At 39.4% G+C, this 22,485-nt stretch overlaps 1 protein-coding gene across 4 annotated transcripts in view; it reads left to right on the forward strand.

Moving 5' to 3' along the window:
* MAP4K5 (mitogen-activated protein kinase kinase kinase kinase 5) overlaps positions 1–22,485 on the forward strand; it is a 68,305-nt gene that overhangs the window by 34,221 nt on the left and 11,599 nt on the right. For 2 of the 4 annotated variants that reach the window (XM_084521488.1, XM_084521491.1), the window contains exons 4-25: positions 69–133; positions 1,303–1,358; positions 2,772–2,819; positions 2,914–2,956; positions 4,637–4,709; positions 5,681–5,812; positions 6,361–6,423; positions 7,814–7,895; positions 8,519–8,635; positions 8,987–9,065; positions 10,257–10,315; positions 11,328–11,392; positions 13,915–13,959; positions 14,898–14,940; positions 15,396–15,606; positions 16,134–16,231; positions 16,347–16,388; positions 17,021–17,105; positions 17,198–17,277; positions 21,126–21,186; positions 21,946–22,060; positions 22,180–22,238. In XM_084521488.1, coding sequence (XP_084377614.1) covers positions 69–133; positions 1,303–1,358; positions 2,772–2,819; positions 2,914–2,956; positions 4,637–4,709; positions 5,681–5,812; positions 6,361–6,423; positions 7,814–7,895; positions 8,519–8,635; positions 8,987–9,065; positions 10,257–10,315; positions 11,328–11,392; positions 13,915–13,959; positions 14,898–14,940; positions 15,396–15,606; positions 16,134–16,231; positions 16,347–16,388; positions 17,021–17,105; positions 17,198–17,277; positions 21,126–21,186; positions 21,946–22,060; positions 22,180–22,238 — 1,721 coding nt within the window. The remainder of the gene's footprint in view (positions 1–68; positions 134–1,302; positions 1,359–2,771; positions 2,820–2,913; positions 2,957–4,636; positions 4,710–5,680; positions 5,813–6,360; positions 6,424–7,813; positions 7,896–8,518; positions 8,636–8,986; positions 9,066–10,256; positions 10,316–11,327; positions 11,393–13,914; positions 13,960–14,897; positions 14,941–15,395; positions 15,607–16,133; positions 16,232–16,346; positions 16,389–17,020; positions 17,106–17,197; positions 17,278–21,125; positions 21,187–21,945; positions 22,061–22,179; positions 22,239–22,485) is intronic. The other 2 variants (XM_084521490.1, XM_084521489.1) reach the window with 2 other exon arrangements.

Genomic DNA, 22,485 nt, shown 5'->3' on the forward strand with positions numbered 1-22,485 from the left:
TATTAATTGTGTTCTGCATACAGATCAATCAGCTTCTGATGTCTGTGTTTTAACTTTTCTTTTGGTAGCCGTGAAAAGCTGTGGATATGCATGGAGTACTGCGGTGGGGGATCCCTCCAAGATATTTACCATGGTACTTTGAAAATTACTTACTTATATTTGTACCCTTTGAAAGGTTTATGCAAAGAGGAGAATTTGAGAGGAAACTATCAGGGAATGGTTGGTACTAGCCAGCACTACATGTGTTTTTTCTTAAGAAATGAACAGTGTTTTTTAGCTACAGTCAACAGATTTTGTCGAGAGCAATTCTCAGCATGGAAACAGTCACTTTGTGCTAATATCCTGCCATTCTAGGCCAGAACATGCTTTATCTTTTAATCATCACACTGTTCGTTTCTCTCTGTGATACTTAGGTAACAAGAGCTTGATTTATCCCAGTGGAGAGCTCTTTGGTAACTACAGTTGTTGTACATTGTGAGCTCGTCTACGTCTTTAGTTGCCTTCTGTCAGCCCAGTGTCTTGAATGTCAGTATGCAGTAGTAGTTTATCTCCTTTCTCTGAAGGTACTGGAAAAAAAAGACCTCTAAATAGTTCACAGCTAGAAGACATTCTGTTTAGATGTGGAGACTCTGCATGCTATGAAGAAGCAGGTTTTACTGAGAAATCTCTAAATTTGTTCTTTAAAGAATAATAAAAAAAAGACTCTTTATCTCTCCTCTTGTACAATACTGTACCACTCTTCTATTATTATTTTCACCTGTCAGGTCTAACCTAGAGTTGTTGACCCTGTAGAAGGATTTACTGGAGTTGTTAAAAAAAGCAGTCCAGAAACTTGCTTTGCCTTTAAATGAAAATGTGGGGTTTTTGAGTACAAAAGCTTTCTAACTTATTTTTCAGACACCTTTAAAACAATTCTAAGTCCCATGGCCCCCTAGCATAAAACATTGCTGTTGCTAATATTAGAAAATTAGCAGAAGTCATTTTTATTGCTTTCTACGTTTCCCAGAGTACAGGATATTTTATTACTGCGAAGTCACTTTTAAAATGATAATTAGATTTCTGTCAAACAAGTTTTCTTCTCGCTGTGGGTATTGTCTTCTGTTGCTGTGCTGTTTTTGTTTTTTTACAGAAAGGCTTTCTGTAAAACAAACAAACAAAACCTTCTTTTCAGCTGAATGTAAAATACAGTCCTTGTAAAAAAAAGGTCTTTAACTTTCATGGCAATAAATTTTTTTTGGCTGCTTCACAATATTTATATGTTACAGGCTGTCGACTTACACACTTTTTAATCTTTATTTTCAGTAACAGGACCTCTGTCAGAGTTACAAATTGCATACGTGTGCAGAGAAACTTTACAGGTACTGTACTTCTGCAGGTGTGTGATAAAGTCTTGTGTGATAGTCTGTGTACAGAAAGTAAATCTGGAAGGTGAGTCATTCCAGAAAATGATGCGGTAACATCACTTCCATTTGCAAGCATTGGGAATTCACTTGAGACCAATTGACCAGAGTTAATCTGTTAGTTTCTATATTGTATACATAAAAACTAGCAAAAAAAATACAGTAATGTAGTGCAGATATTTGCTTAGAACCATTGTCAGAGCAGTGCTTCTCAAGGCCAGGTTAGTTGGGTCTTTGAGCAACCTGATTTAATGGGAGGTATCCCTGCCTATGGCAGGGGGATTAGAACTAGATGACCTTTAAGGTCCCTTCCAACCCAAACCATTCTATGATTCATTTGCAATGTAATTTGCAAAGGAGCTTATGCAGGAGTAGATGTCTCTGTGGAAACCATTACAGGGCCAAAATACTAAAACTCAGTCCTGTTTGGATCACCTCTTTGGTGATCTTGTTGGTTTCAGTGAAACTATGGAAGACAGGGCTTTGCAGGTTGTGACCACAGTGCTGTCTAGGCTATTTTCATACATTGTTCTGATACAGTGATTCCGTGCAGAAAGTGTTTAGGTTTAGGACAAAGTTCTGAATCTCATTGCAGAAAGCAGCTAATACCTAGCAAGCAAGAGTAAGTACCTGGGTATTTAAAAAAAAAAAAAAAAAGGCACATTTTAAACTGCGTGCTTGATCTGTGACATTAAATTTTAACCATTTGTAGAGGAAAAATATTACAACCAAATAACTAAAACTCTTTCATCTTCTGATTGCTAATAATTGTAGAAATATAAGATAAGGTGATGCAGGCAGCATGTTTCTTAAAGGAACTTTGCATTCCCTGCTGCATCTATGAATAATAATTGCATAAGAGAATCACAAAGATGCACACCTTTCCCTGAAGCGGTGGCTGAACTCGTCACTGCCAGAGGCAGGGGTGTAAACCTATGGACAAATCTGCTAGGGAGTTCTGTTCCTGATCTCCTGTTGCTGCAGGAACTGGTATTGCTGGACGGGCAGCTCAAAAACTGAACACCTGTTTGTTGAAACCTTCAGGACTTCAAAAATATAGCTAATTTTAGTAAAGGAAAATGGTGATTTATCCTGAGGCTTGTTTTGAAAATACACATATCCATATGTAAGATGCTAGACCATGAGTGGTTTAAACAGGTCTTCACATGTGTTGGGTAGGGCTGGGAGAGATGAGGAACAGAATCCAGCATACCTCTTAGCTGCAAATCTCAAATTTTTGACTTTTCAAATAAGGTACATTGAGTAATTCCAATTTGTTAAATAAGACTGGCTTTGCAGAATGTTAACAAATGACAGAAATGATGAAGTGTTATGTCAGAAATGATGAAGTGTTGTCTCTTTTATTTCCAGGGTCTTGCTTATTTGCATATGAAGGGAAAAATGCATAGAGATATAAAGGTAACTTGGAAATTTAAGAAACTTATCTTAAACTTTCTAGTGCAGAAAAATATTTCTGATAAAGTATTTTAATTTTATATTTATTTTGTTTTAGGGTGCAAATATTCTACTAACAGACCATGGAGATGTCAAATTAGGTAAGTTGCTTGAATTCATTAGTAAGACAGAAAGCAAATAGGAGTTTTTTGATTATTGACCATTGATTTAGAAAGTTGTCTTTTATCACTCCTACAAGGCAGAAACACAAAAAAATTTAAAACACAAAAAAACCTGTAATGTAGAGACCCTACCTCCTGATGAGAATATTCAGCTTTTATAAGGCCTTGTCTTTGTGTTGAACAGCCCGTGTTCAGCCAAGATTGAGCTTGCAATAAATGATAAAGCATAATACAGCAAATCTGTATTAACGCAGCCAATTGTATTAGTTCTCTGTGCCATGAACCTTTGGTATTGCACTGCGGAATGTTCTTTCTTGCACTATTAGGGCAGTAGTTGACAACAGAAAGTGTGTATCTATGGCTGTATGTATGTATGAGATGAGAACTTTTGCACTCTGTCAAGAAGTTGCAGATAATTGTTTTTTTTTTCAACCAACAGACCTTGAAGCTTCCCAGGTTTCCCTGGAATTTGTCAGGCTGGGGCTGCCTCGATATCGATGTGTTTGTTCCTAGCCACAATGACAGCTCTGTAGTGAGATAGCTTCTCCTGAGCCAGGCAGCCTGTGGCAACACAGGGTCCATTGCTGGCTGTGCCTCCAGCGTGTGATGTTGGGCATGTCCACGCAGGTGGAGATGAGGAAACTTTCCTCCTTTGCAAGCACTGTGTGGCCCACAGATGAACACTCAGAAGGGATCTGTATTGCTGGCTTCCTCCAGTGATGTTTCGTGTTTAGGGGAGCTCAGGCAGGCTGAATCTTTCATCTGAGCACACTGCCTTCTAAAACCCCGTCCGCCTGTCTGCTGCCTCTCTTTAGAGCAGCCTACATGCACACGCAGACATCCTGGGAGACAGCATGAGATATTCATCATCATGTGTCTGGTGTTGAAACTGGGGTAGCTGCGATTAGCTGCATTGCTACTCCTCAGAAAAGCTGTGCAGTTCCACATGCTTACTCCCCTGCGGTGGCACAGGAGTGCTATGCTAGGAAAGTAAAGCTTTTTTTAAAGAATAAGGAAAAATAAAATAAAATAAAACCTTGAAACTGATAGGAGCTTCCACTAACTCCGTTAAACTTGGGCCACACACTGATACCTTCCTTTTGCCTGCTGAGCTAGTTAGATTTGTCCACAATTAACCTCCAGCTGTCGTAGTACAAATACAATAAAAACAAAACAGGACTTAAATGATATTTGGCTCTGCAAGACCACCTCGATTATCTGCAGCTCTCAGAGTAAGGGATAATTGTCCCCTAGACAGAATCTCCAGAAGTAAGAACAGATGGCCCCCCACAGTTCCTTTGTAAGTAACACAGAAATAGTGCTGCTTCCAAAGCATGATGCTATTTTTCTTCTAGAATATTAAACTGAATACCCACTAAATTTTGTGAGGTTGCTTGGTTGCCGTTTTGTGAGATGGAAAAATAGCTAGGAGAGGAAGAGGATCATGAGTGAGCTGTACATAGAAACTAATCTTCTTAATTTGAGATCATGTCAGTGTAGAAATTAGCTGATCTCATTATTAATCTTTAACTGTTGAAGCTTAATGAATTCTTAATTTGCATTGATTTGCATTAGTGTCTTTTCATAATACGATACTTCCTAGAGTAGAATTGGAGTGTTAAAATCTAAATTTCTAAATATGACCATTTCATTTTCCAGCTGACTTCGGCGTAGCAGCAAAAATAACAGCCACCATTGCAAAGAGGAAATCATTTATTGGTACCCCTTACTGGTAATAAACTACTTCCATTTCTGTGATTGCATGCAAAGCTGAGTCTGTATTTAGAAATCATGCCAGGAATTCTAAAATACACATACTCAAGTATGTGTATATAAATATAGAAGTATATGCATGTATTTTAAAATATATATAGCAAATGCATACATTCCCTTTCTTCCAAGTAAAATGCCAAAGAGTAGAAGTCTGGGAACCACTGGTTGTAGCTGGTCTGTTGCTGTAACATAACCTACCTGGTGTTTGAGGCCTCAGATTTCTCTCAACCTTATTAATGCAAAACATTCTCCCCTTTTTTCCAGCTATGCAGTGGTCATTTAGTTTCTCACCAGCTTCTTGTTCTTCTAGTGAATAAACTAAATGATGTCTTTCAGATTTCTGCTGTGCAGAAGAAATTGCAAAGAAAAAGATTTTGATCTTTTAATCATCTCTAGTACCTAATTTCTGTGCAAGACAGCTTTTAATATGCTAACTTATCAGTGTAAATCTTGAGCGGGATGAATATGCAAATGCGGCTGCTTTTGAATTCTGGCGTTACTGTGATGCAGTTAGGATGCCTTTCTCCAGGGCGATATTCTTAGTATAGACTGAACGTGTTCGTCCAGCTTAATTCAGACAATGCCTTCTAATTGTTTGCTGCCTTCCTTATCCTGGTGCAGCGTGAGGACTCAGGGCAGGAAGATTATCTGGTCATTAAAGCATTTCTCCAGGAATCATGAGACTCTGGTTCTATTCCTAGCTTTGCTGGCAAGTTCACAACCTTAGGCAGAACACGCAAACCTCTGTGTTTCTTTTGTCCTCTGATGCTGGAGAGGCAACAGCAGGATTCTGCCTTACTCGTGCTCTTTGTGGGGTTTTCTGCACTTGTATTATATAAAGTACTGCGTGACTCCTGCGTGCAGGCAGTGATTCAGATTTGGCTCTTGTTTTCTGTATGTGCTGACTGACTGATGCCTTTGCTTTTAAAGGATGGCCCCAGAAGTTGCGGCAGTGGAGAAGAATGGTGGATACAACCAGCTCTGCGACATCTGGGCGGTCGGCATAACAGCCATTGAGCTCGCGGAACTCCAGCCACCCATGTTCGATCTGCACCCCATGAGGTCTGCTGGCAGCGGAGCTTGCTTTCCTTCCAGATCCTCTTCAGTCCTAGCAGGGGCTGTTACGATATGCTTCAACCCTCTTCATAGCTCAGAGTTAAAAACCCACACTAGTATTCCTTCATCAGTTGCTTTCTGCATGAGCTATGTCTGTTTTTAAGATACCAGTCTGAAGCTAAAGACCTGAATTTAGAATTGAATTAATAAACTTAAATCTTTTAATTTAACAAAAGAAATTCATAGTGTCAGTAACAATGCGATTAAGAACACGTAGAGTAAATCGCTAAAGAAACCCGTAGCCTTAGGTTTAACAAGATTATGCATGGCATTAAAAAGATTTTATTTAAGGATAAGAAAATGAACAACTTTATCACATCTGTCCTCTAACACAGTATAGACTATAATCCAGTTTCACCAGAATGATTCTGATCATGAATTATAAATTTAAAGTGTTTAGATATTGGAATGAATATATATATAATTTATATATATATATATTATTTTTAACCATATGATGACATTATTTTACGTTATTCTTCCTTTACCTTTAGGGCTTTGTTTTTAATGTCAAAAAGTAACTTTCAACCACCAAAGCTAAAGGAAAAAGCAAAATGGTAGGTTAAACCCTTTCCTTTGTTCAATATTTTGTAGATAATATGAGAAAATGATTTGTCATTATTGAAGATAATGACACGCTGTGAAAAATAGTGTGGGCTAGTTTTAAATTCAGTAACTCAGAGAAGAGGTGATTTCACCCAGAAGTTGTTTCTCTGAGAAACAGCCAGTTGTTTGTTGCAGTATGAAAACAAATGAGAGAGAACTGAGGTCCAGCAGCAGGTATTTGCTGACATGGCAGAAAACCAGTAGTATGGCACAGGACAGTCTTATTGTGTGAATTGGCCCCTACCAGTGGTCCAGATGGATTTAAAATCTCCCTCCTTGGGTCCTCTTGTTTGTCCTAGGAAGAAAAGCTATTTTTATCCCTTCCCTTTAATTCCTATTTATAAGGTATTTGCCACTATTAATGGGACAGGTAATTGTTTAATCCTTTCATGAAGTATGTGCCTCTGCCAATTTATATTCAGCAATAATTCCTTCAACTTGTGATACCTTCCTAGCACCTGCAGTATTTTGTGTCATACTTAATAACATTTTATTTTCATATTAATTTTCATGTTTTGTTATCAAAACAATTATGGATTTTTTGCTTGCAATTTTGCTATAAAATCTTTTTACCTTGAGGTATTTGGGTAGACAGGTGTGTGCTAGAAGAAGGGAGAAAACACTTCTAAATGTTTGTCTCCTGAATCGAAACTGCTCGCTGTAACTGCAGCCAGTCAACGTACATTACTTCTCCGATGTCCTTTTGTAGATGTTAAAAATAGAAGAGGAAATGTGTTTTTTAACATGATTTGAAATCAAGTGTACTTGGACTAATGTTGGCCACAGAAGTTATACTAACACAAGTGCAACTGAGAAAAAATGCTTGAAAAATTGTAGGTCCAGTCATAACATCAAATTGTACTTCAAAATTTAAAAGATTATATAGCATAACCACCTAAATTGTTCTGGAAATAGCAACAAAATATTTTAAAGAGTAAGTTGAGTCTTTGTCTAGAACTCCGTATATATTTTCCTACGAGTAGCTAAGAACAGTGAAATTTGTAGGTTTGCTTGGATTTTGAGGGTTTGCTAGGTACCTAATTCAGAATTTTTGCTACCTAATTTCATAACAGTTGAAACTGGAAAAAGTTTAAATAGCAACATATGTGCTTAGTTTATTTTCTGTATCCTACCAAAACGTTTTTCATGCAAGTTCCATTAGTCAAATGTGTTTTTCCTATCTTGTTAACTTGGTAACATAATAATTCAAACCTGAGATGCATTGAGGTATTTAGACAGCATTCTAACTTAGTGCATCCTTTTGTAATCTGTCTAGTTTCTGTGTTAAAATCAAAATGATCTTACTGAAAAATTAAATATAAAACTTCATTTTCCTTTAAGGTCATCAACATTCCATAATTTTGTCAAAATTGCACTTACAAAAAATCCAAAGAAGAGACCAACAGCAGACAGACTCCTTTCTGTAAGTGACTTGGAACGTTTTGTGACAGTAGTAAATGATCTCTTGCTTCAAAGTGAGCAACAAATCAATGGAAAATCAAACTGGAACAATTTTCTTTCTCTCCCACAATATGGGTGGTGAAATCTGAATGAATGAGACAATGATTAACTAGAAAAAGTGGCAAGACTTTATTCTGGGTCAAGTTTTTTATGATTTTTGGTAGGGAAAATTACAGAAAATTGCCTTATGTTCTTCAGCCTGCCTTTTCCACAAGTGGATGTCTCAGCCTCTTAGGTATAGCTGCACAGATGTTGACCCTTTCTGTCACACAAACAGAAAACTGATCTATATAGCTAGCATTTGTTCGTGTGTCTGTCTTACTAAATTTGACCAAACTACTTTTGTGAAAAATGAAGTTAATGTGTAATTGCTTGACTCAGAATTTAATTTCCAACTGTCAAAAGTGTGCCATTTCCATGCTTACAGAGGAGATAGAAACTCTAGTCACTATGGAGTCATTAAAGAAATACTCGAGCTCTCAAACAAGGCAAAATTCAGTGATGTTCTATATTGGGTGTTTATTATTGGAAGTTGCATATCAGCTGCATATTATAACTTCTTTTTTTTTTTTTTTATGATTTTAGCATAGCTTTGTAGGGCAGCCTGGTCTTTCAAGATCTTTAGCAGTTGAGCTGTTGGACAAAGTTAATAATCCTGACAACCACACACACTACAATGAAGTTGATGATGATGATTTTGAGGTGAGAACATCTGTTATTTTCTACCTTTAGGTAAACCCAGCGTTTAAATATCTTGCTTTGCTTTCATCATGTAAGACTCCAGCTTGACAGGGGCACTGCCCCAACATTTTTAGAGTTTCTGTAAGTTCCTGTGCTGGAGGAACCAGGAAATGTTGTCAGAGCTTGTCACATTTTTGCTGTGGAGTGTATATGAAGTTCCCATGTGCAGCCTGTGCAGGGTCTTGGTTTGGACAAAGATGATGTGGCTCTGCAACAGCTCTTCTTTCTCTCTGTTGGTTTGATTGTTGATTGAGATCCAACAGAAAGGCACATAACTTTCCTATTTTTTTTTTCTGTTTACAATTCTTGCAGCCTCACTCTGTTATTCGCCATACAATTCGTTCTACAAACAGGAATGTTAGGGCAGAAAGAACGGCATCAGAGATAAACTGTAAGTTCCAAATATAATTTGTCTGTTTGATGGTGTTGATTTGTTTCTACCAAGAGAGGATGTTGTAGTCATTCTTCAGTTGTGTACTCTAGAAATTCTCTCCTGCTGTTGGCACATTTGAGAAACGAAACCTGAAGAAACAATGCACAGACATGAATCTTCAATGATATTTTCATGGAATCATAGAATGGTTTGGTCTGGAAGGGACCTCACAGCCCATCTAATTCCAGCCCCTGCCATGGGCAGGGACCCCTCCTGCCAGCCCAGGCTGCCCCCAGCCCCATCCAGCCTGGCCCTGGGCACTGCCAGGGATGGGGCAGCCTAGGCCAGTGCCATTTTTCCAAAAGCAAAACTAAAACTTGCCTGTTATTCTGCTGTTTCATTTCATCTCATTGCTGCATAGTAAAGTTCAGGCAGAAACCTTCTATGACCGGTGTAGTCTTTCAGTTCTGTGATCTGTCAGGCTTTAAGCCTTACTTAAAACATCAAAAACACTAATTGGAAGTACATAAAAAATTAAGAGTGACTTGACAGGAGTGAATACATGGGCTGTCCTTCTCTGATAAGAAAACTGTAAAAAAGGTAGCATTTTGTGTTTGTCTTTACACTATTTCAAGTTCACAAGCTAAACCTTTTCTTGACCTTGTTGGAGCACTTGTAATTTTAATAACTGTCCTCACAAGAGTGTCTGTCAACTGAGGGCATTTTCTTTTCATAAAACCTTTTCTTTACTTTTAAAACAATGCTAATGCTCTACCCAGTTGGATCTAAGTTGAAATTTTGAGGGCAGAAACTGCCTTTCTTCAGGTTTGGACAAATGCCTGTTGTAATATAAAGACTAGCTGCTCCTCTGAGTCACGTATGTCTCGCTTTTAGGAAGCTTACTTTTAAAAGCCCCTTTTTTTCTTTCATGTGAATTTAAAAATAACATGTGGTTACACAATTACATTTTAGTGTGTTTTCATATTATGACTTGCTGTTTACTTTTCATCTGTTTCTTGTGGGCTTCAAATTTGTGAATTTAAGCATTTAGACAATAATGATATTTATAGTGGTAGTCATTTTATAGGCAAATTAAGTGTTGTGTACGTTATTTTGTTGTGCTACAACATGTGCTTCACTGTAGTAAGCATCGAAAGGACATTAGCAGAATGTTGCGTGTATTAAAGTTGACCATGTAATGTTTTGTAGTTGATAAGCTCCAGTTTGAGCCCCCTCTACGGAAAGAAACTGAAGCTCGGGATGAAATGGTAAGGACAAGTTTGTTTTTTCCTTCCTTGACTAAAATCATAGCACCTTCATTGTTCTGTGGTTCAACTCTAAGTAATTTAAGTCTGAAGTACAGAGTCATGAGAAGGCTACTCTTGGTCCCTGGACAATTGAAACATTTTTAAGAAAATGAATTGCCCTCTATGCTTTGTGCAGGGAGTCACGCTCAGATGAAAAAAACAGCAAGTGCCAATTAATTTGATAATGTGGAGAGGCTGTTCTGCATTTCAGTCCCTGATCTTACCATCATCAGCTTATTTGCTGCTTGTTTCTTGGAACCCAGCCAACTTGCATGCAGACTTTTTGCCCCCTGTGAGCTGCTGCTGTTTATTCCAGTTCTCAGCAGTTTACTTCAGATCAGCTAATTAACGTTCTTTTGGGTCAGTATGTGACTGTTTGAAAGGGCTCCATTTTTTAGTAAGTGTTGTGAATACCAACAGCTGCCATTAATTTTGATTTGGAGAAATCTGTGCTCAGCGTTCCAGAAAAATCCCAGTCCTATTTTTTTTTAAAGCTGTACTCGAGTTCACCAGGTGGATACAAGTTCATCTTATTTGCATGTGATTTCAGAGACTTGTACATGTTGTTGCTGATGAGGTCCCCTTGGTACAGTGGCAGGAATGCCCCCAGCCTTTCCTGACAGTATTTCATACGAGTTTGGAGGTGGCTGCACTATGTTCTCTTGCTGGAAGAGTGTCTTGGAAGTGCCCCGAGTGGAAAATCCATACTGAGTTTTCACCATAAGTTTTTGCTTTCATGTTATTTAACGTTACTTGATACTGGCATTATACCATTTCCAGATGCTGCTTTTCAGTCTGAATCTAAGAAGAAAATATCTTTTCGATAATTGTTTTGTAACTATATTTTAAAACATTACCTCACTTAGGAATTTTATTTATTGCTAATGGGTCGTTCTGGGAATCTCCCAGGCTTCTTCACGTGCTGTGAATTCAGTTTGTTAGGAAAAAAAAATGAAAATCTCTGCGTCCTCAGGTGGTGGCAGCTGGCAATGACTTTGCTTCACATTGGAATCCTTTTGTAGAAGGTGGAAGCAGCAGGTAAGTACAGAGTTTTAAAACATCTTGTATTTCTGTGATTTAATGTGAAAATATAGTCTGAAAGAAATAAATTGAGGTGGAAAATCCAACCTTAAGCCCAAATTTATATTTAATATTTATGAAAGCAAGGGAGTTTTTACCCAGTTTTCAGTCATCCTTCCACTGTTGGTTGGTCATTGTCTTGGAGACTGGATTTTAATCTCTTTTAATGATGAACAGTAGTTTATTTTAAATTTATTGTAGCTCCCAGTTGTAGATGGAAAGCAAAGCATACACGGATGTCTGCCGTGCTGAAATAACATTGCCAAAGCCAATATTCTGAAGCAAAATCAGAAACCTTGCAAGGGCTGAGTTCAGGATCCTGCACTACCCTTGCATGTCTCTTGTGAGCCACTTCTGTAGTTGTGACATCCTGTGGCAAGTGTTTTCGCAGTGCTGGAGGTCAGGTCTTTGCCAGTAAGCGAAGGAGAAACCTCTTCTGAAGATTTAGTGGTGCGACTGCTGCTGTGGGTGTCTGCTTAGCACAATCTATAATAACAGCTACGTAGTGTTAAGGGATGCAGTGTTTCAGGCAAAGATACCCTCGAACTGATTTCCTTTGGGCTAAAGCAGGCCTGATGCAAGGGAGCACAACTGTGCCCAAGTTAGGACTGAATTTACCATGTATGTGGCTTCCTTTTGCTGCAAACTACCAGATTCTGCCTTTAAAGGCAACCTCTGAATTTGTGTTGAGTGATATGAATGTTTAGTAACAGCGATGCACATCTGTAGGGAAAGATGGTATTTCAGTTCAAATAATTGCTAAGCTAAAAGAGCCTCTTTCCCATCTTTCTTTGGAACTGAGCAGCACGCAGTAAATTTCTTTGGCTTTTTTGCAGATAAAGTCTTGCATAAGCTGTCAGCTGACACTCCAGCCCCCTGGAAGGCTGACCTTGTCATGTAGATTGCTAGTGTTTGGGTCTTTTTAAGTTCAACCCATTCTTCTTTTCTCACTGTCGTCATAGTAAAAGTTCAGGGTGGCTTTCTAGACCTTGCCTTTCTCTGTCCAGTAATGACAGTGGCTTCTTTCCTTCCTTTATTCATGATTTTTTGCTTGTGTGACCCTGATGAACTAAAAGATTTGAAGCCTTTCTCATGAGTGGTGAGTTTTGTGCAGACAGCTGGAATCTGCAGGGTCGAAGAGCAGGGAGGGAGGAAAGCTCTGATTTCTCATCTTCATATCCTCCCTGCAAAGCAACTTACTGATTTAATTCTGTTCCTGTACCATTATTAAGATTGTCCATTCCAGCCTATACTGCAGAAGGAATGTAGCTGTAGCAAACGTTGCTAGGGCTATGAATGTGTAAATAGATACAGATTGAGTACACAAGCTCTCTGATTGAAAGGAGAAGAGTCATAAAACTTCTGGATGGTCAGTCTGTGCCGCTCACTTGGAAGCCACTTCCAGTTTAAAAAGATAAACAGGAAATGCATAGCTCCTCTGTCCCCAGCAAGTCAGAATAACACCAGGGATGTAAAGAGAGGATGCGTGCTGCGGGGAGACAGACAGCCGGCCTTGCTTTTCATGTCCTTTGGCTTTTATCAGAGTAATGGCGATTGCTATGTTTGACTTGGGAATTGTTTCAGTGGAAAGAGGCATACCAGAAATTGTGCCTGAAGATTGAACGTTACTTGTTGGCTCTTCCCATCCTTATTGTAGCATTTTAAAATGACTTTCTGTATAGATTTTCTGTATCATGGAGGTGTTTTTTTGCTGATGGGTAGGCTTTTTTTTAGTAGCTCCTGGTCACAGCTGCTTTTCCTTCAAAACAAATAAATGGTAGGGGAATTGTAGAGCAATCCATGTTTGCTTGGATTAGTTTTTGGGTAATATGTTTTGATTTTCCCATTAGCTACCCCTGTAGCCATTCCTCACTGGGTGACATGTGCTGTGGGACACGGAAGGATCTGTGTGGTGGTGTGGGATTTGGGGGTGTCTGCACTGTAGGCTGACTTGTCTGCAGAGTCTTGGGTTGCAGCAGGCTTCTGGAGCACCGAGACAGCCAGCCTGCAACCTTTTGTTGGCTTTGGAGGAAAAGTTCCTGCTGTTATGGGAAACAGTCTGTGCCTTGAGCATACAACACTCAAGGAAGCAATTTTCCACTATTTCTTCTCTGCAAAGGCTTTTCTCCTTTTGTAACTTCCTCAGGTTTCTTTTTTTTTTTTTTTTTTTTTTGTTGGTTCTATTATTAGGCATTTCAGCAATATTTAAAATACCACGTAGGAAGAGGAAGGATTAGCTGATGGTATCTAGTGTGGAAGAGAGCTGAAATGATTCTTTGGGGGTGGGGGGTGAGGGAGGGAGGGAAAGGAAGCGACTGTGCTGAATTGAAAAGGGCTTAATGCAGCAAGAGAGAAGCACTGTGTTTTGTAAAGGGCTGGGAGATGCTCGTTACAAAACTAAAAGATGTTTTCACCAATCAGTTTGGTTGCACGTGCCAGCCTTAGAGCAGAGCTCCTAATGTTCTAAACGTTTCACCTAGGGGACTGCTTACAAAATTTGGCGATGGGAGTGAAGATGTGGAAGAGTGAGTGAACCTCCTTCGTGTACAGTTGCATTTACCCCGTGTGGCTCTCGCTAAGCAGGCAGTCTCCTGGCAAAATCTCATCCCCTAAAATGCTGCAGGCAGCTTTGCCACTCGTAGAAGCGAGGGCTGGTCGCGCTCAAAGAGCTAACGCACGCTTGACTGTTTTATCTGATCGTCTGGAGAATGTACGCAAAGCAATGCTTTCTTCCTTTGCTCTCCTTCCTGAGGTTATTTTAGGATGTATGGAAGTGCCTCACACTTGAAAGTAGACTTTGTGTTGACGAATCTGCCAGGCCTCACGGTGGCAGTGGGCATGCAAATATTCCTGCAGAGCTCCAGGAGGGTTTGTGCAGCTCCTGTTACCCAGACATCTGAGTGATCCAGAAGTGCACTGGAAAGCAGCAAGCGGCACTGAAAGGCTGTGAACCCTTGTGTTGGTTGGCCCAAAGCTCAGGTGCAGCTGGGGCTGCTGTTAGTAGATGTCCAGTGAACTTCTTTTGTCACTTTGGAAAAGCTGGGGAAGAACATTGCTCTGTGATTCACTGGCTGATCCAGAAATGCAGCATTTTCACTGGCAGGAAGAATTTTCGAGAAAAAACAAGTGCAAAAGTAAAATCCAAGCAGTGGAAAGGGGATGCCTTCAGAGAACTAGTCCTTTAATATATATGATTTTCAAATTTCAATACCCTTCATCACAGAACACTCTTTAATGCCTACATTTATGAAAGAACATGAGTTTATCAAAAACTACACTTCTAACAAGATTAACATGCTTTTTTTTTTCCCACCCTTGGACTTCTAGTTTAACCCTGTTCGTGCAAAGCTGTGATCAGTCTTTTCTATGCATCTGGCTTGTATCATTTATAATCTTTGTTCTCGAGCAAGTCTATTTATATTACTGATTTAACTAAGACAACTCCTGCACCTTTTTATTTCAGATCAACACTAAAGCGAGCAGGGCCACCTCCTCTACCTCCTAAGGTAAGTGGCTGTGGTTTTAGGCAGCAAAACCCCACTCGTGCAGCCTCTGCCATGCTTACGTTGGATGCTCTCAGTAGGTTATAAATTCTCTTCAATACCATTTGCTTGCTGACTTCATGTATTTTATGCTGACTTGCAGTCTGTACAGTCTTGACCTTTGGGAACTCCTGGCCTTGTGCACTGTTGTAGACAAAGTGAATTTTAGGTATTTTCTCTGTAAAGAGAGCATGCTGTGTGGAATGTCCTCTCAGTCAGCATCGTGCCCACTGCTGGGATTTTTCCATCAGAGAAGGAATACCTCTTAGATTATTCTTCTGACAAATGTCTTTGTTCAAAGGCTGATTTTTACATTTTTTTTAATATATAAGCAGTGTGAGTTGAACTAAAATTTGCTTTAAGCGTATGCTTCCAGATGCCATTTCCCAGGTAATCATCACCTCTTTTGTTTGTTGCAGCCAAGAATAAACAGTTACCCTGAGGAAAACCTCCCAGATGATGAGAAATCTCAGACGATAAAGCATTTCCCCGACTCCCAGAACAGAGCCCCACCAGCTCATAGGAGACAGAGTATTCCTGTTTGTGGGCCTCAGACTGATTCGTCCTCCATTGGTATGACCAGCAGCATCAGTAGCCCAGGATTGCTCACAGCTAGATACAGCGACTTGGGTAAATGCATTGCATTTCCTAAAGGTGCCTTGTTTCCTGTAAAAGGAAATCAGTTTGGGAGTCAGCTCTGGGTTCAGATGATTGTTATTTTAATACAGGCTGACCATGAAGTGAAACTTTACATATGTGCTGGTGTGTGTTAGAGCCATGACCCATGGTGGAAATGTCCTTCCCAAAGCAGGGATGCTCAGCCAGTCAATACTGTTGCCTGCAGGAATAACATAAAAACAATGAACGTGCGGGAAGAACCATCTGTGAGGACATTGCCACAGCTTCATTCTCAATCCTGTTTAGCCTGGGGACTGTTTGGATAATGGGAAGCCTTTTTTACTGTGTAGCTTTGCATGCAGAAGAGAAGCCAGCTGCTCTTGGAAAGGTTCAGCTACCTGAGAAGTGTATACACAAGTTTCAGAGTTCACTGTGCTCTACTCCCACTAGGCACAGGGAGAAGAGAGAATAGGGCAGCAAAATATTTTCTATTTTGTTATGCCAAGTGAGTTCCAAAATGTGCCTGGGCTTCCTTCTAGGAAATGGGGATGGCATGTTGAAACTCATTGAAGAAAATGCAGAAGGATCTGGACAAATCCCTCAGCTGCCACGTAAAAAAGAGAAAAGAGATTTTCCTGTAAGTATTGTGACTCTCAGTCTGATCAGTTGCCCTATTTCACATATCATTTCAAGCCAGCTAGTTTTATTTCAGTGCGTGGGAGCTATTTTATGATCTTTTTCTCTTCCCACAGAAGCCAGCGATCAATGGTTTACCACCCACGCCGAAGGTGCTGGTAAGAAGCCTCATTTGCAGTGGGAATTATTGCAAGTCTGCCCTCATGTCATCTCTCTAGTGACAGAAGCTTTATGCTAGAACAAGCCACCACCTCATCTGGGCTGATGTGCATGTTGTAGCCAATTACTTTTCACTCGGTTATTTGTACTTGTTTCCTTTTCTTAAAAACTTCACATCCTGACTGGTGAAGGGAAGAGATGGAGACCTCACTGGCTCTGTGGGCTGTGATCTCCAGTGGCATTCGCTCTTTAATACAGAGAAAGGGGGAAAGGAGGTAGCAAATGGAGAGAGTGCTACTTGCTTGAATGTTTCTGCTTGTTTTGCTTTCTTACACAGCTGCATAAGCACTCGAACTTCTTCTTACCTAGTAGGTAAGAATTGTCCATACCATTTTGAGCACTCTTTGCATTTCTTAACATATATGAAGTCTATGAAAAGGTTTGGAAGGCTGCATTGTAATTGGGGGGAAAGGTAAAAAATACTTTTCATCAAAGCAGGTTAGAGTAAGTTTGTGTCTGAAGAGAAGAGGGCCATGCTGTGTGTACAGTTGTGTGTTAAGTAGCCAAGTGCCAGAAGTTAAGACCTTTATCCTAGAAACTTGTTTCAGGTTTCAGTTTTTGTGTCTTTCAGATGGGAGCATGTTTTTCCAAAGTCTTTGATGGTTGTCCCTTGAAGATTAACTGTGCAACATCATGGATACATCCAGATACTAAAGGTAAAGTTACTTTTTGTGTTTGTATGTTAAGGCTGCCTGTTACTGAAGTGCTAATGAGCTTGTGAAATAAACAATTTCTCTTAATTTTTTAGATCAGTACATTATCTTTGGAACAGAAGAAGGTATCTATACTTTGAATTTGAATGAACTTCATGAAGCAACAATGGAACAGGTGATCTTTGGTGTATTGAACACACAGATTTAGTAATAGTAGGAAGCAAGAAAGTTTTATATTAAAGGGGGGGTAGACAGGATGCCAGACTTTGTGGCATACACTGATTCACATCGAAGTAAACACTGGAAGTCTTAAAATTAATAGTTCCCTTACCTGATTTTGTTGTTGCTCTTTATATAACACTGCTTTCAGAGGACCTCTGTACTAAACTAGCTTTCTTCTCCATGGAGACGACTGATTACCTACCTTTCCTTTCTCCATTTTATCTCCACTAGGTGGCATATTGCTTCTCCACTGCACGCTACCAAAGCCCTCAGCCATTTAGTTTAGTTGGTGGTGATATCACCAATAAGTATGCATTTGCTTCAGTTTTCTTGGGCTCTCTAACCCTTTCCAAAGAGTTTCCACTTCATAAAATCATGGTGTTGCTACATTTGCCTTTTTAGAATCAGAAGCAGCAGGATGCTTTTGCAAGGGAGGCATTGACAGAGGCTGCTAATGAGATGTACACCTGCAGCTTTCAAAAGCAGTTCACAAAGGCACTTCAGGCCTCTAAAGTGTTACATTCAGCCACGACATGGCACTGCTCAAAAGCCAGAGGTGACGAGGTGGACACTGATGACTAATAGTGAGAGAAAGATGATTTCACAGAAAGGGCATTGTGTAGGTGTCTGTGCTTAAGAGGAAAAAAATCCTTTGTTTCTGGGAGCATCTTGTTAGAAGACAGAAATTCAAGGGAAAAAGAAAAAGGGAAGCAATTCAGCAAGGTCGGGGAGGGGATAGTTTGGCACAGACAAAAAAAAGAGAAGTTTATAAATGGCTTGATGGTGAGAAGTCTGAATTTGAATGCAATATATCGAGAAGACCCTTTCACATTGAGAGAGATGACCATGTACCTGAATGCAGTAGCAGAACACTGAATATGAAGTTTGTTTTTTTTTTAATCTTTTTGTAGCATCAGCAGACATGGCATCATAGAATCACAGAATGGTTTGGGTAGCAAGGGACCCTAAAGATAAGCAAATTCCAGCCCCACTGCCATGGGCAGGGACACCTTCCACATAAGGAATAACTACTATTTCTAACAGATTTCCAAAAAATGTGCTGACTACTGTTGGAGGCCCCCTGGCCCTACCTCAATTATCTCTTCCCTCAGTCAGTAAAACTAATCTGTTTCTTCGTATATTTTCGTAATTTATTTTATGTGACAGTCTTCTCTGAACTATTCCAGATGCTTTTTTATATCCTATCAAGAGGTTAGACATGGTAGTGGTTGGCAGAGTGAACGTAGCACTGTCTAATTATGACATTTAATGCATCCCCAAATGAGTTTCCTTTCCTGTAAGAGCATCCTCAGTTGGCGGAGGTTAAGTGTGATTCACTACAAACCCCAGAGGCTTTACAGCAGTGCTTCAGCCATGCCAGTTGTTTCCCTATTTGCATTTATTCATTTCATGATTCCTCCCCACTAAATGTTGGTGCTTGAGATTTTTTAACTGTTTCTCCAATTTTTAATTCTGGTGACATCCTTCGAAGTGCTTGTTGTCTCTCCAAGCATAGTATCTGCTGATTTCAGAAGCATTCTCTTATTCTATTACTAATTTTTTAGCAAAAATACTGAATAGAACCATACCTAGAAAAGACACTATATCTGTAGGCTGCTTCTTTTCCCCTACTAAATAGCGAATTTCTGATAGATACTCTTGTTTTCATATCTTCTTTTTGCATTTTCTTCATATTTTCTCATTTTGCCCTTGGAAGCAGCATGCAAGATGAAGTCCTTCACGTATATTTCATATCTGACTGTTTCACTGCACCCAGCAGGGCAGTTTTTCTGCTGAAAAAGGAAATTCTGATGTTCAAATGCAGCCCCTTCTGTATAAGTCTGCACTAGCTTCTCTTGTTATCCTCTTGGTAATTAAAAAGTGTGTGGTGTGTCCTTGTGCTACCCCGGATGACCAGGCAGTCCATCAGACTTTCATGCAGCTCTCAGAGTTCAGCCTAGGTGCTGTGCTCGTCCTTCCTGAGGTCCTTGGTTGTCTTCCAACAGTTTTTGAAAATAATTGTTACTGAGGCCTTGGGGTTTGAGCCAGTTCTTAAGTACTGTTAAGGAAACTTGGGGGGCCTGCTGACATGAGTGCATGTAGTCAGAATAATTATCAATGTGTTTTTTATCTGATTCTAGCACAAGTTTCTACCCCAGTGCTAGTAACTGTGCTAATCATGCAGTTCAGATTAATTTTCTTTCCTGTCAAGCTGGGGTCCTCGCCATTTGTTTTCCCAAGTTACTAGGAGTTGAAGTTGCCTTTGTGTACTCTGCATTGGTAATCGGATTTGCATCTTAACTTTTCTTAAGTTTCTTTCTTCAGGCTTATCCTGTGATTTTTCTATTCACCCTCACACCCTTGTTTCCATTTTCTGTATATGTCTGTGTGATACTTAAGGTTTGGGGTGGAAATAACAAATACCCATCTTGTGGTAGCTTGGAGAGGGTTCACAGAGAGCAGCTGTGCCCCTTCTCTTCCAGTGGCAGCATCACATGAAGCTAACAGCAGCCTATGTAAAAATAAACAGGGGGTAACTGGCCTGGGATGTTTTGCTGTGGGGAGTTACAAATGGTAGGAGTTACGTGAGTTCAGAGGGGAGCCTGGGCAAATTCATGGAAGATGAATCCACTGAAGATCACTAAGAGCATAAAAACCCCTGTCTGACTCAGCAGGTTTCCAAGCTGAAGAAACTTGGCACCTGGCAGAGCACTTGGTGCAGCGTTATGTACGTTGTTTTCATGGGCTGAGCATTTTTTAGGAAAGATTTTGTCACTTTATAGTGTCTGTTGGAAATAGGTGTTAGTTTAGGCAGACATTTGCTTGAACCAGCGGAGCCCCTCTTTGCAGATCCTTGATTCAAGCATCTTCTGCTCTGTCATGCAGTGGTTTCTCTCAGTGGTCGAGTCTGCTGTTGTCTTTTTTTTTAAAGTATCCTTTCAAAACATCTCGATCTTACGAACTCCTCCTTCTGTTCATGGAATTTCTTCTCATGGGAGGTCCTTAGCTATGAATCCTCATCAATAAACTCAGTCTCTTTAAAAAAAAATAATTAAGTAAATAAAGATGTATCCTTATTCCTTCCATTGTTGATGCTCCTGAATGCTGTAATTTTCCTATCACGTAACAAAAGTCCCTTCCTCCTTCAGGTTGTCAGGAGGCTCCTAGCTTTAAATGTTCTCAGACCTAGGTTAGCTGCCTATGAGTAATTTCTTTACTCTGAAACAAAAATAAGTCCCGATGCCTTCCCTGAGCTGCCTGTTTACAAAGCAGTATGCTAACATAAATAGCCAGCAGATAAGTCCCACAAAATACAGGATTTTGTGCTAATTCAAGTTACTTAGAAAATATGACTGCCTTTTTTTAGTTTTCCCTCTTCTGACTTGTTTGGGGCTTCGTGGGCTTCTGTAATAACATTGCTGTCTCTCTAGCTGTCGTTCCTGAGCAGGCTGTGTCTGTCTGTATTTGGTATTCCAGTCTTGCCAGTTGTCCCACTTCAGCTCTCTGCTGCTAATTAAAAAATAAAGAAAAATTAAAAAATAAAGAAAATTTGAGGTTTTAAAGTTTCAGGGTTAGAAGAGGAAAGGAATGAAAACTGGTTGAGCCAAAAAATAAAAAAATAAATAAACAAACTAAGCAAGGGGTCCAAAGGAGTGAGTTAAATGGGAAAATGTAGTTGAAGCTGGGACATTCTCCAGCGTCCATCACTGCAGGAATGGTGACAGATGTGGAGCTGGCAGGGAAAGCCATGGTTAGAAATTCCTGTGTGCTTCTAGTAATGGAGATAATTTCTTTCTTCAGTTATTTCCCCGAAAATGCACCTGGCTGTATGTTATCAATAACACCTTAATGTCCTTGTCAGGTATGTATAAGCAGAAAAAATATAAACGATTAAAATTAACGTTCAGTACAATGTCTGTTCATTGCAGTGAAATAGAAAACTGTAATTATTTCATGTGTTTGTATAGAAAGTTTTGCTTCATGAGTGTTTTAATTTGAAAAACTTTCATAGATAGAGTTTGGCAATACTGCTGCATTACCAAAATGGGGCTGTTGGACAGCATGTTCGGTATGAACCAGATTTAGAAAATAAATACACCCTAAAAAAAAAGTTTTAAGTTAAAGAATAGTGAGGTGGCTGTGAAATACTACCAATCCATCAGATGGATTCTTAAAAAAAATAATAATAATAAAAAAAAATCAGCAGTTGTGGAATTTTTTGGCAGGAAGCAGAGGTAGTGTGGCATGCAGACTAATTGTAGGGTTGTGCCTTTGAACGTACAGGGTTTTGTGTAGCGCCACTTTTACTGATTTATAAAGATGTCCTGATAAAATGAATTGTTGTTGTGTAATTACAGCCTTCTAAAAATGTGTGCATAAAACTAACTTTCAGAGCTTTTTTAGTGTTACTGAAATGAACTTTGAGTTGAATGCCATGTTTTCTCTATATGCATTATTATTGTTGTCTTGTTTTATTTTTCTTCATAATTGGACTTGAAATATCTGACGCATGTGGTCCATTTTTCTAGAAGGTAATTTCCTATACATATATTTCTCTAAAACGTACGTTCCTCTGACGGAGGTGTGTGTGCCATATCAATTGTGCTGTTCTCTCTTACAGGGAAAACATTCCAGCTCTACTCCCATAATTTAATAGCTTTGTTTGAACAAGCCAAGAAAACAGGATTAGCTGCTCATATTCAAACCCATAGGTTTCCTGACAAAATATTACCAAGGTACAAATCTTTCACTTATAATTATTATCAAGTGACAGTTTTCTTGAATGCTGTTGAACTGGTAGCATGAAAGTCCCTTGGCATCTCTTGCTGATGCATTTTTATACCTGTTATTCCAGGAAGTTTGCCTTAACGACAAAGATTCCTGATACAAAAGGATGCCACAAATGCTGTATAGGTGAGTAGGCGTTGAGTTTCACAGTTATTCTCCTGGTCTTTGTTGTTTGGACATGGCATGTCTTCAGCTCATTGCTTTTTAATAAACTTATAGTTAGTTCACTGTTCAGAAAACAATATGATTATGCTATTTCCTTATATTATTGCAGGGGATCTTTATGCCAGTCAATGGCAATGATAACACAAGCATTTTTGGTATCAACTCTTAACCTAGAAACGTTGCTATCTAGAACAAGATCCATTGGGAA

This window comes from Aythya ferina (assembly GCF_964211825.1).
Source record: "Aythya ferina genome assembly, chromosome: 5".
NCBI classification, from domain to species: Eukaryota; Metazoa; Chordata; class Aves; order Anseriformes; family Anatidae; genus Aythya; species Aythya ferina.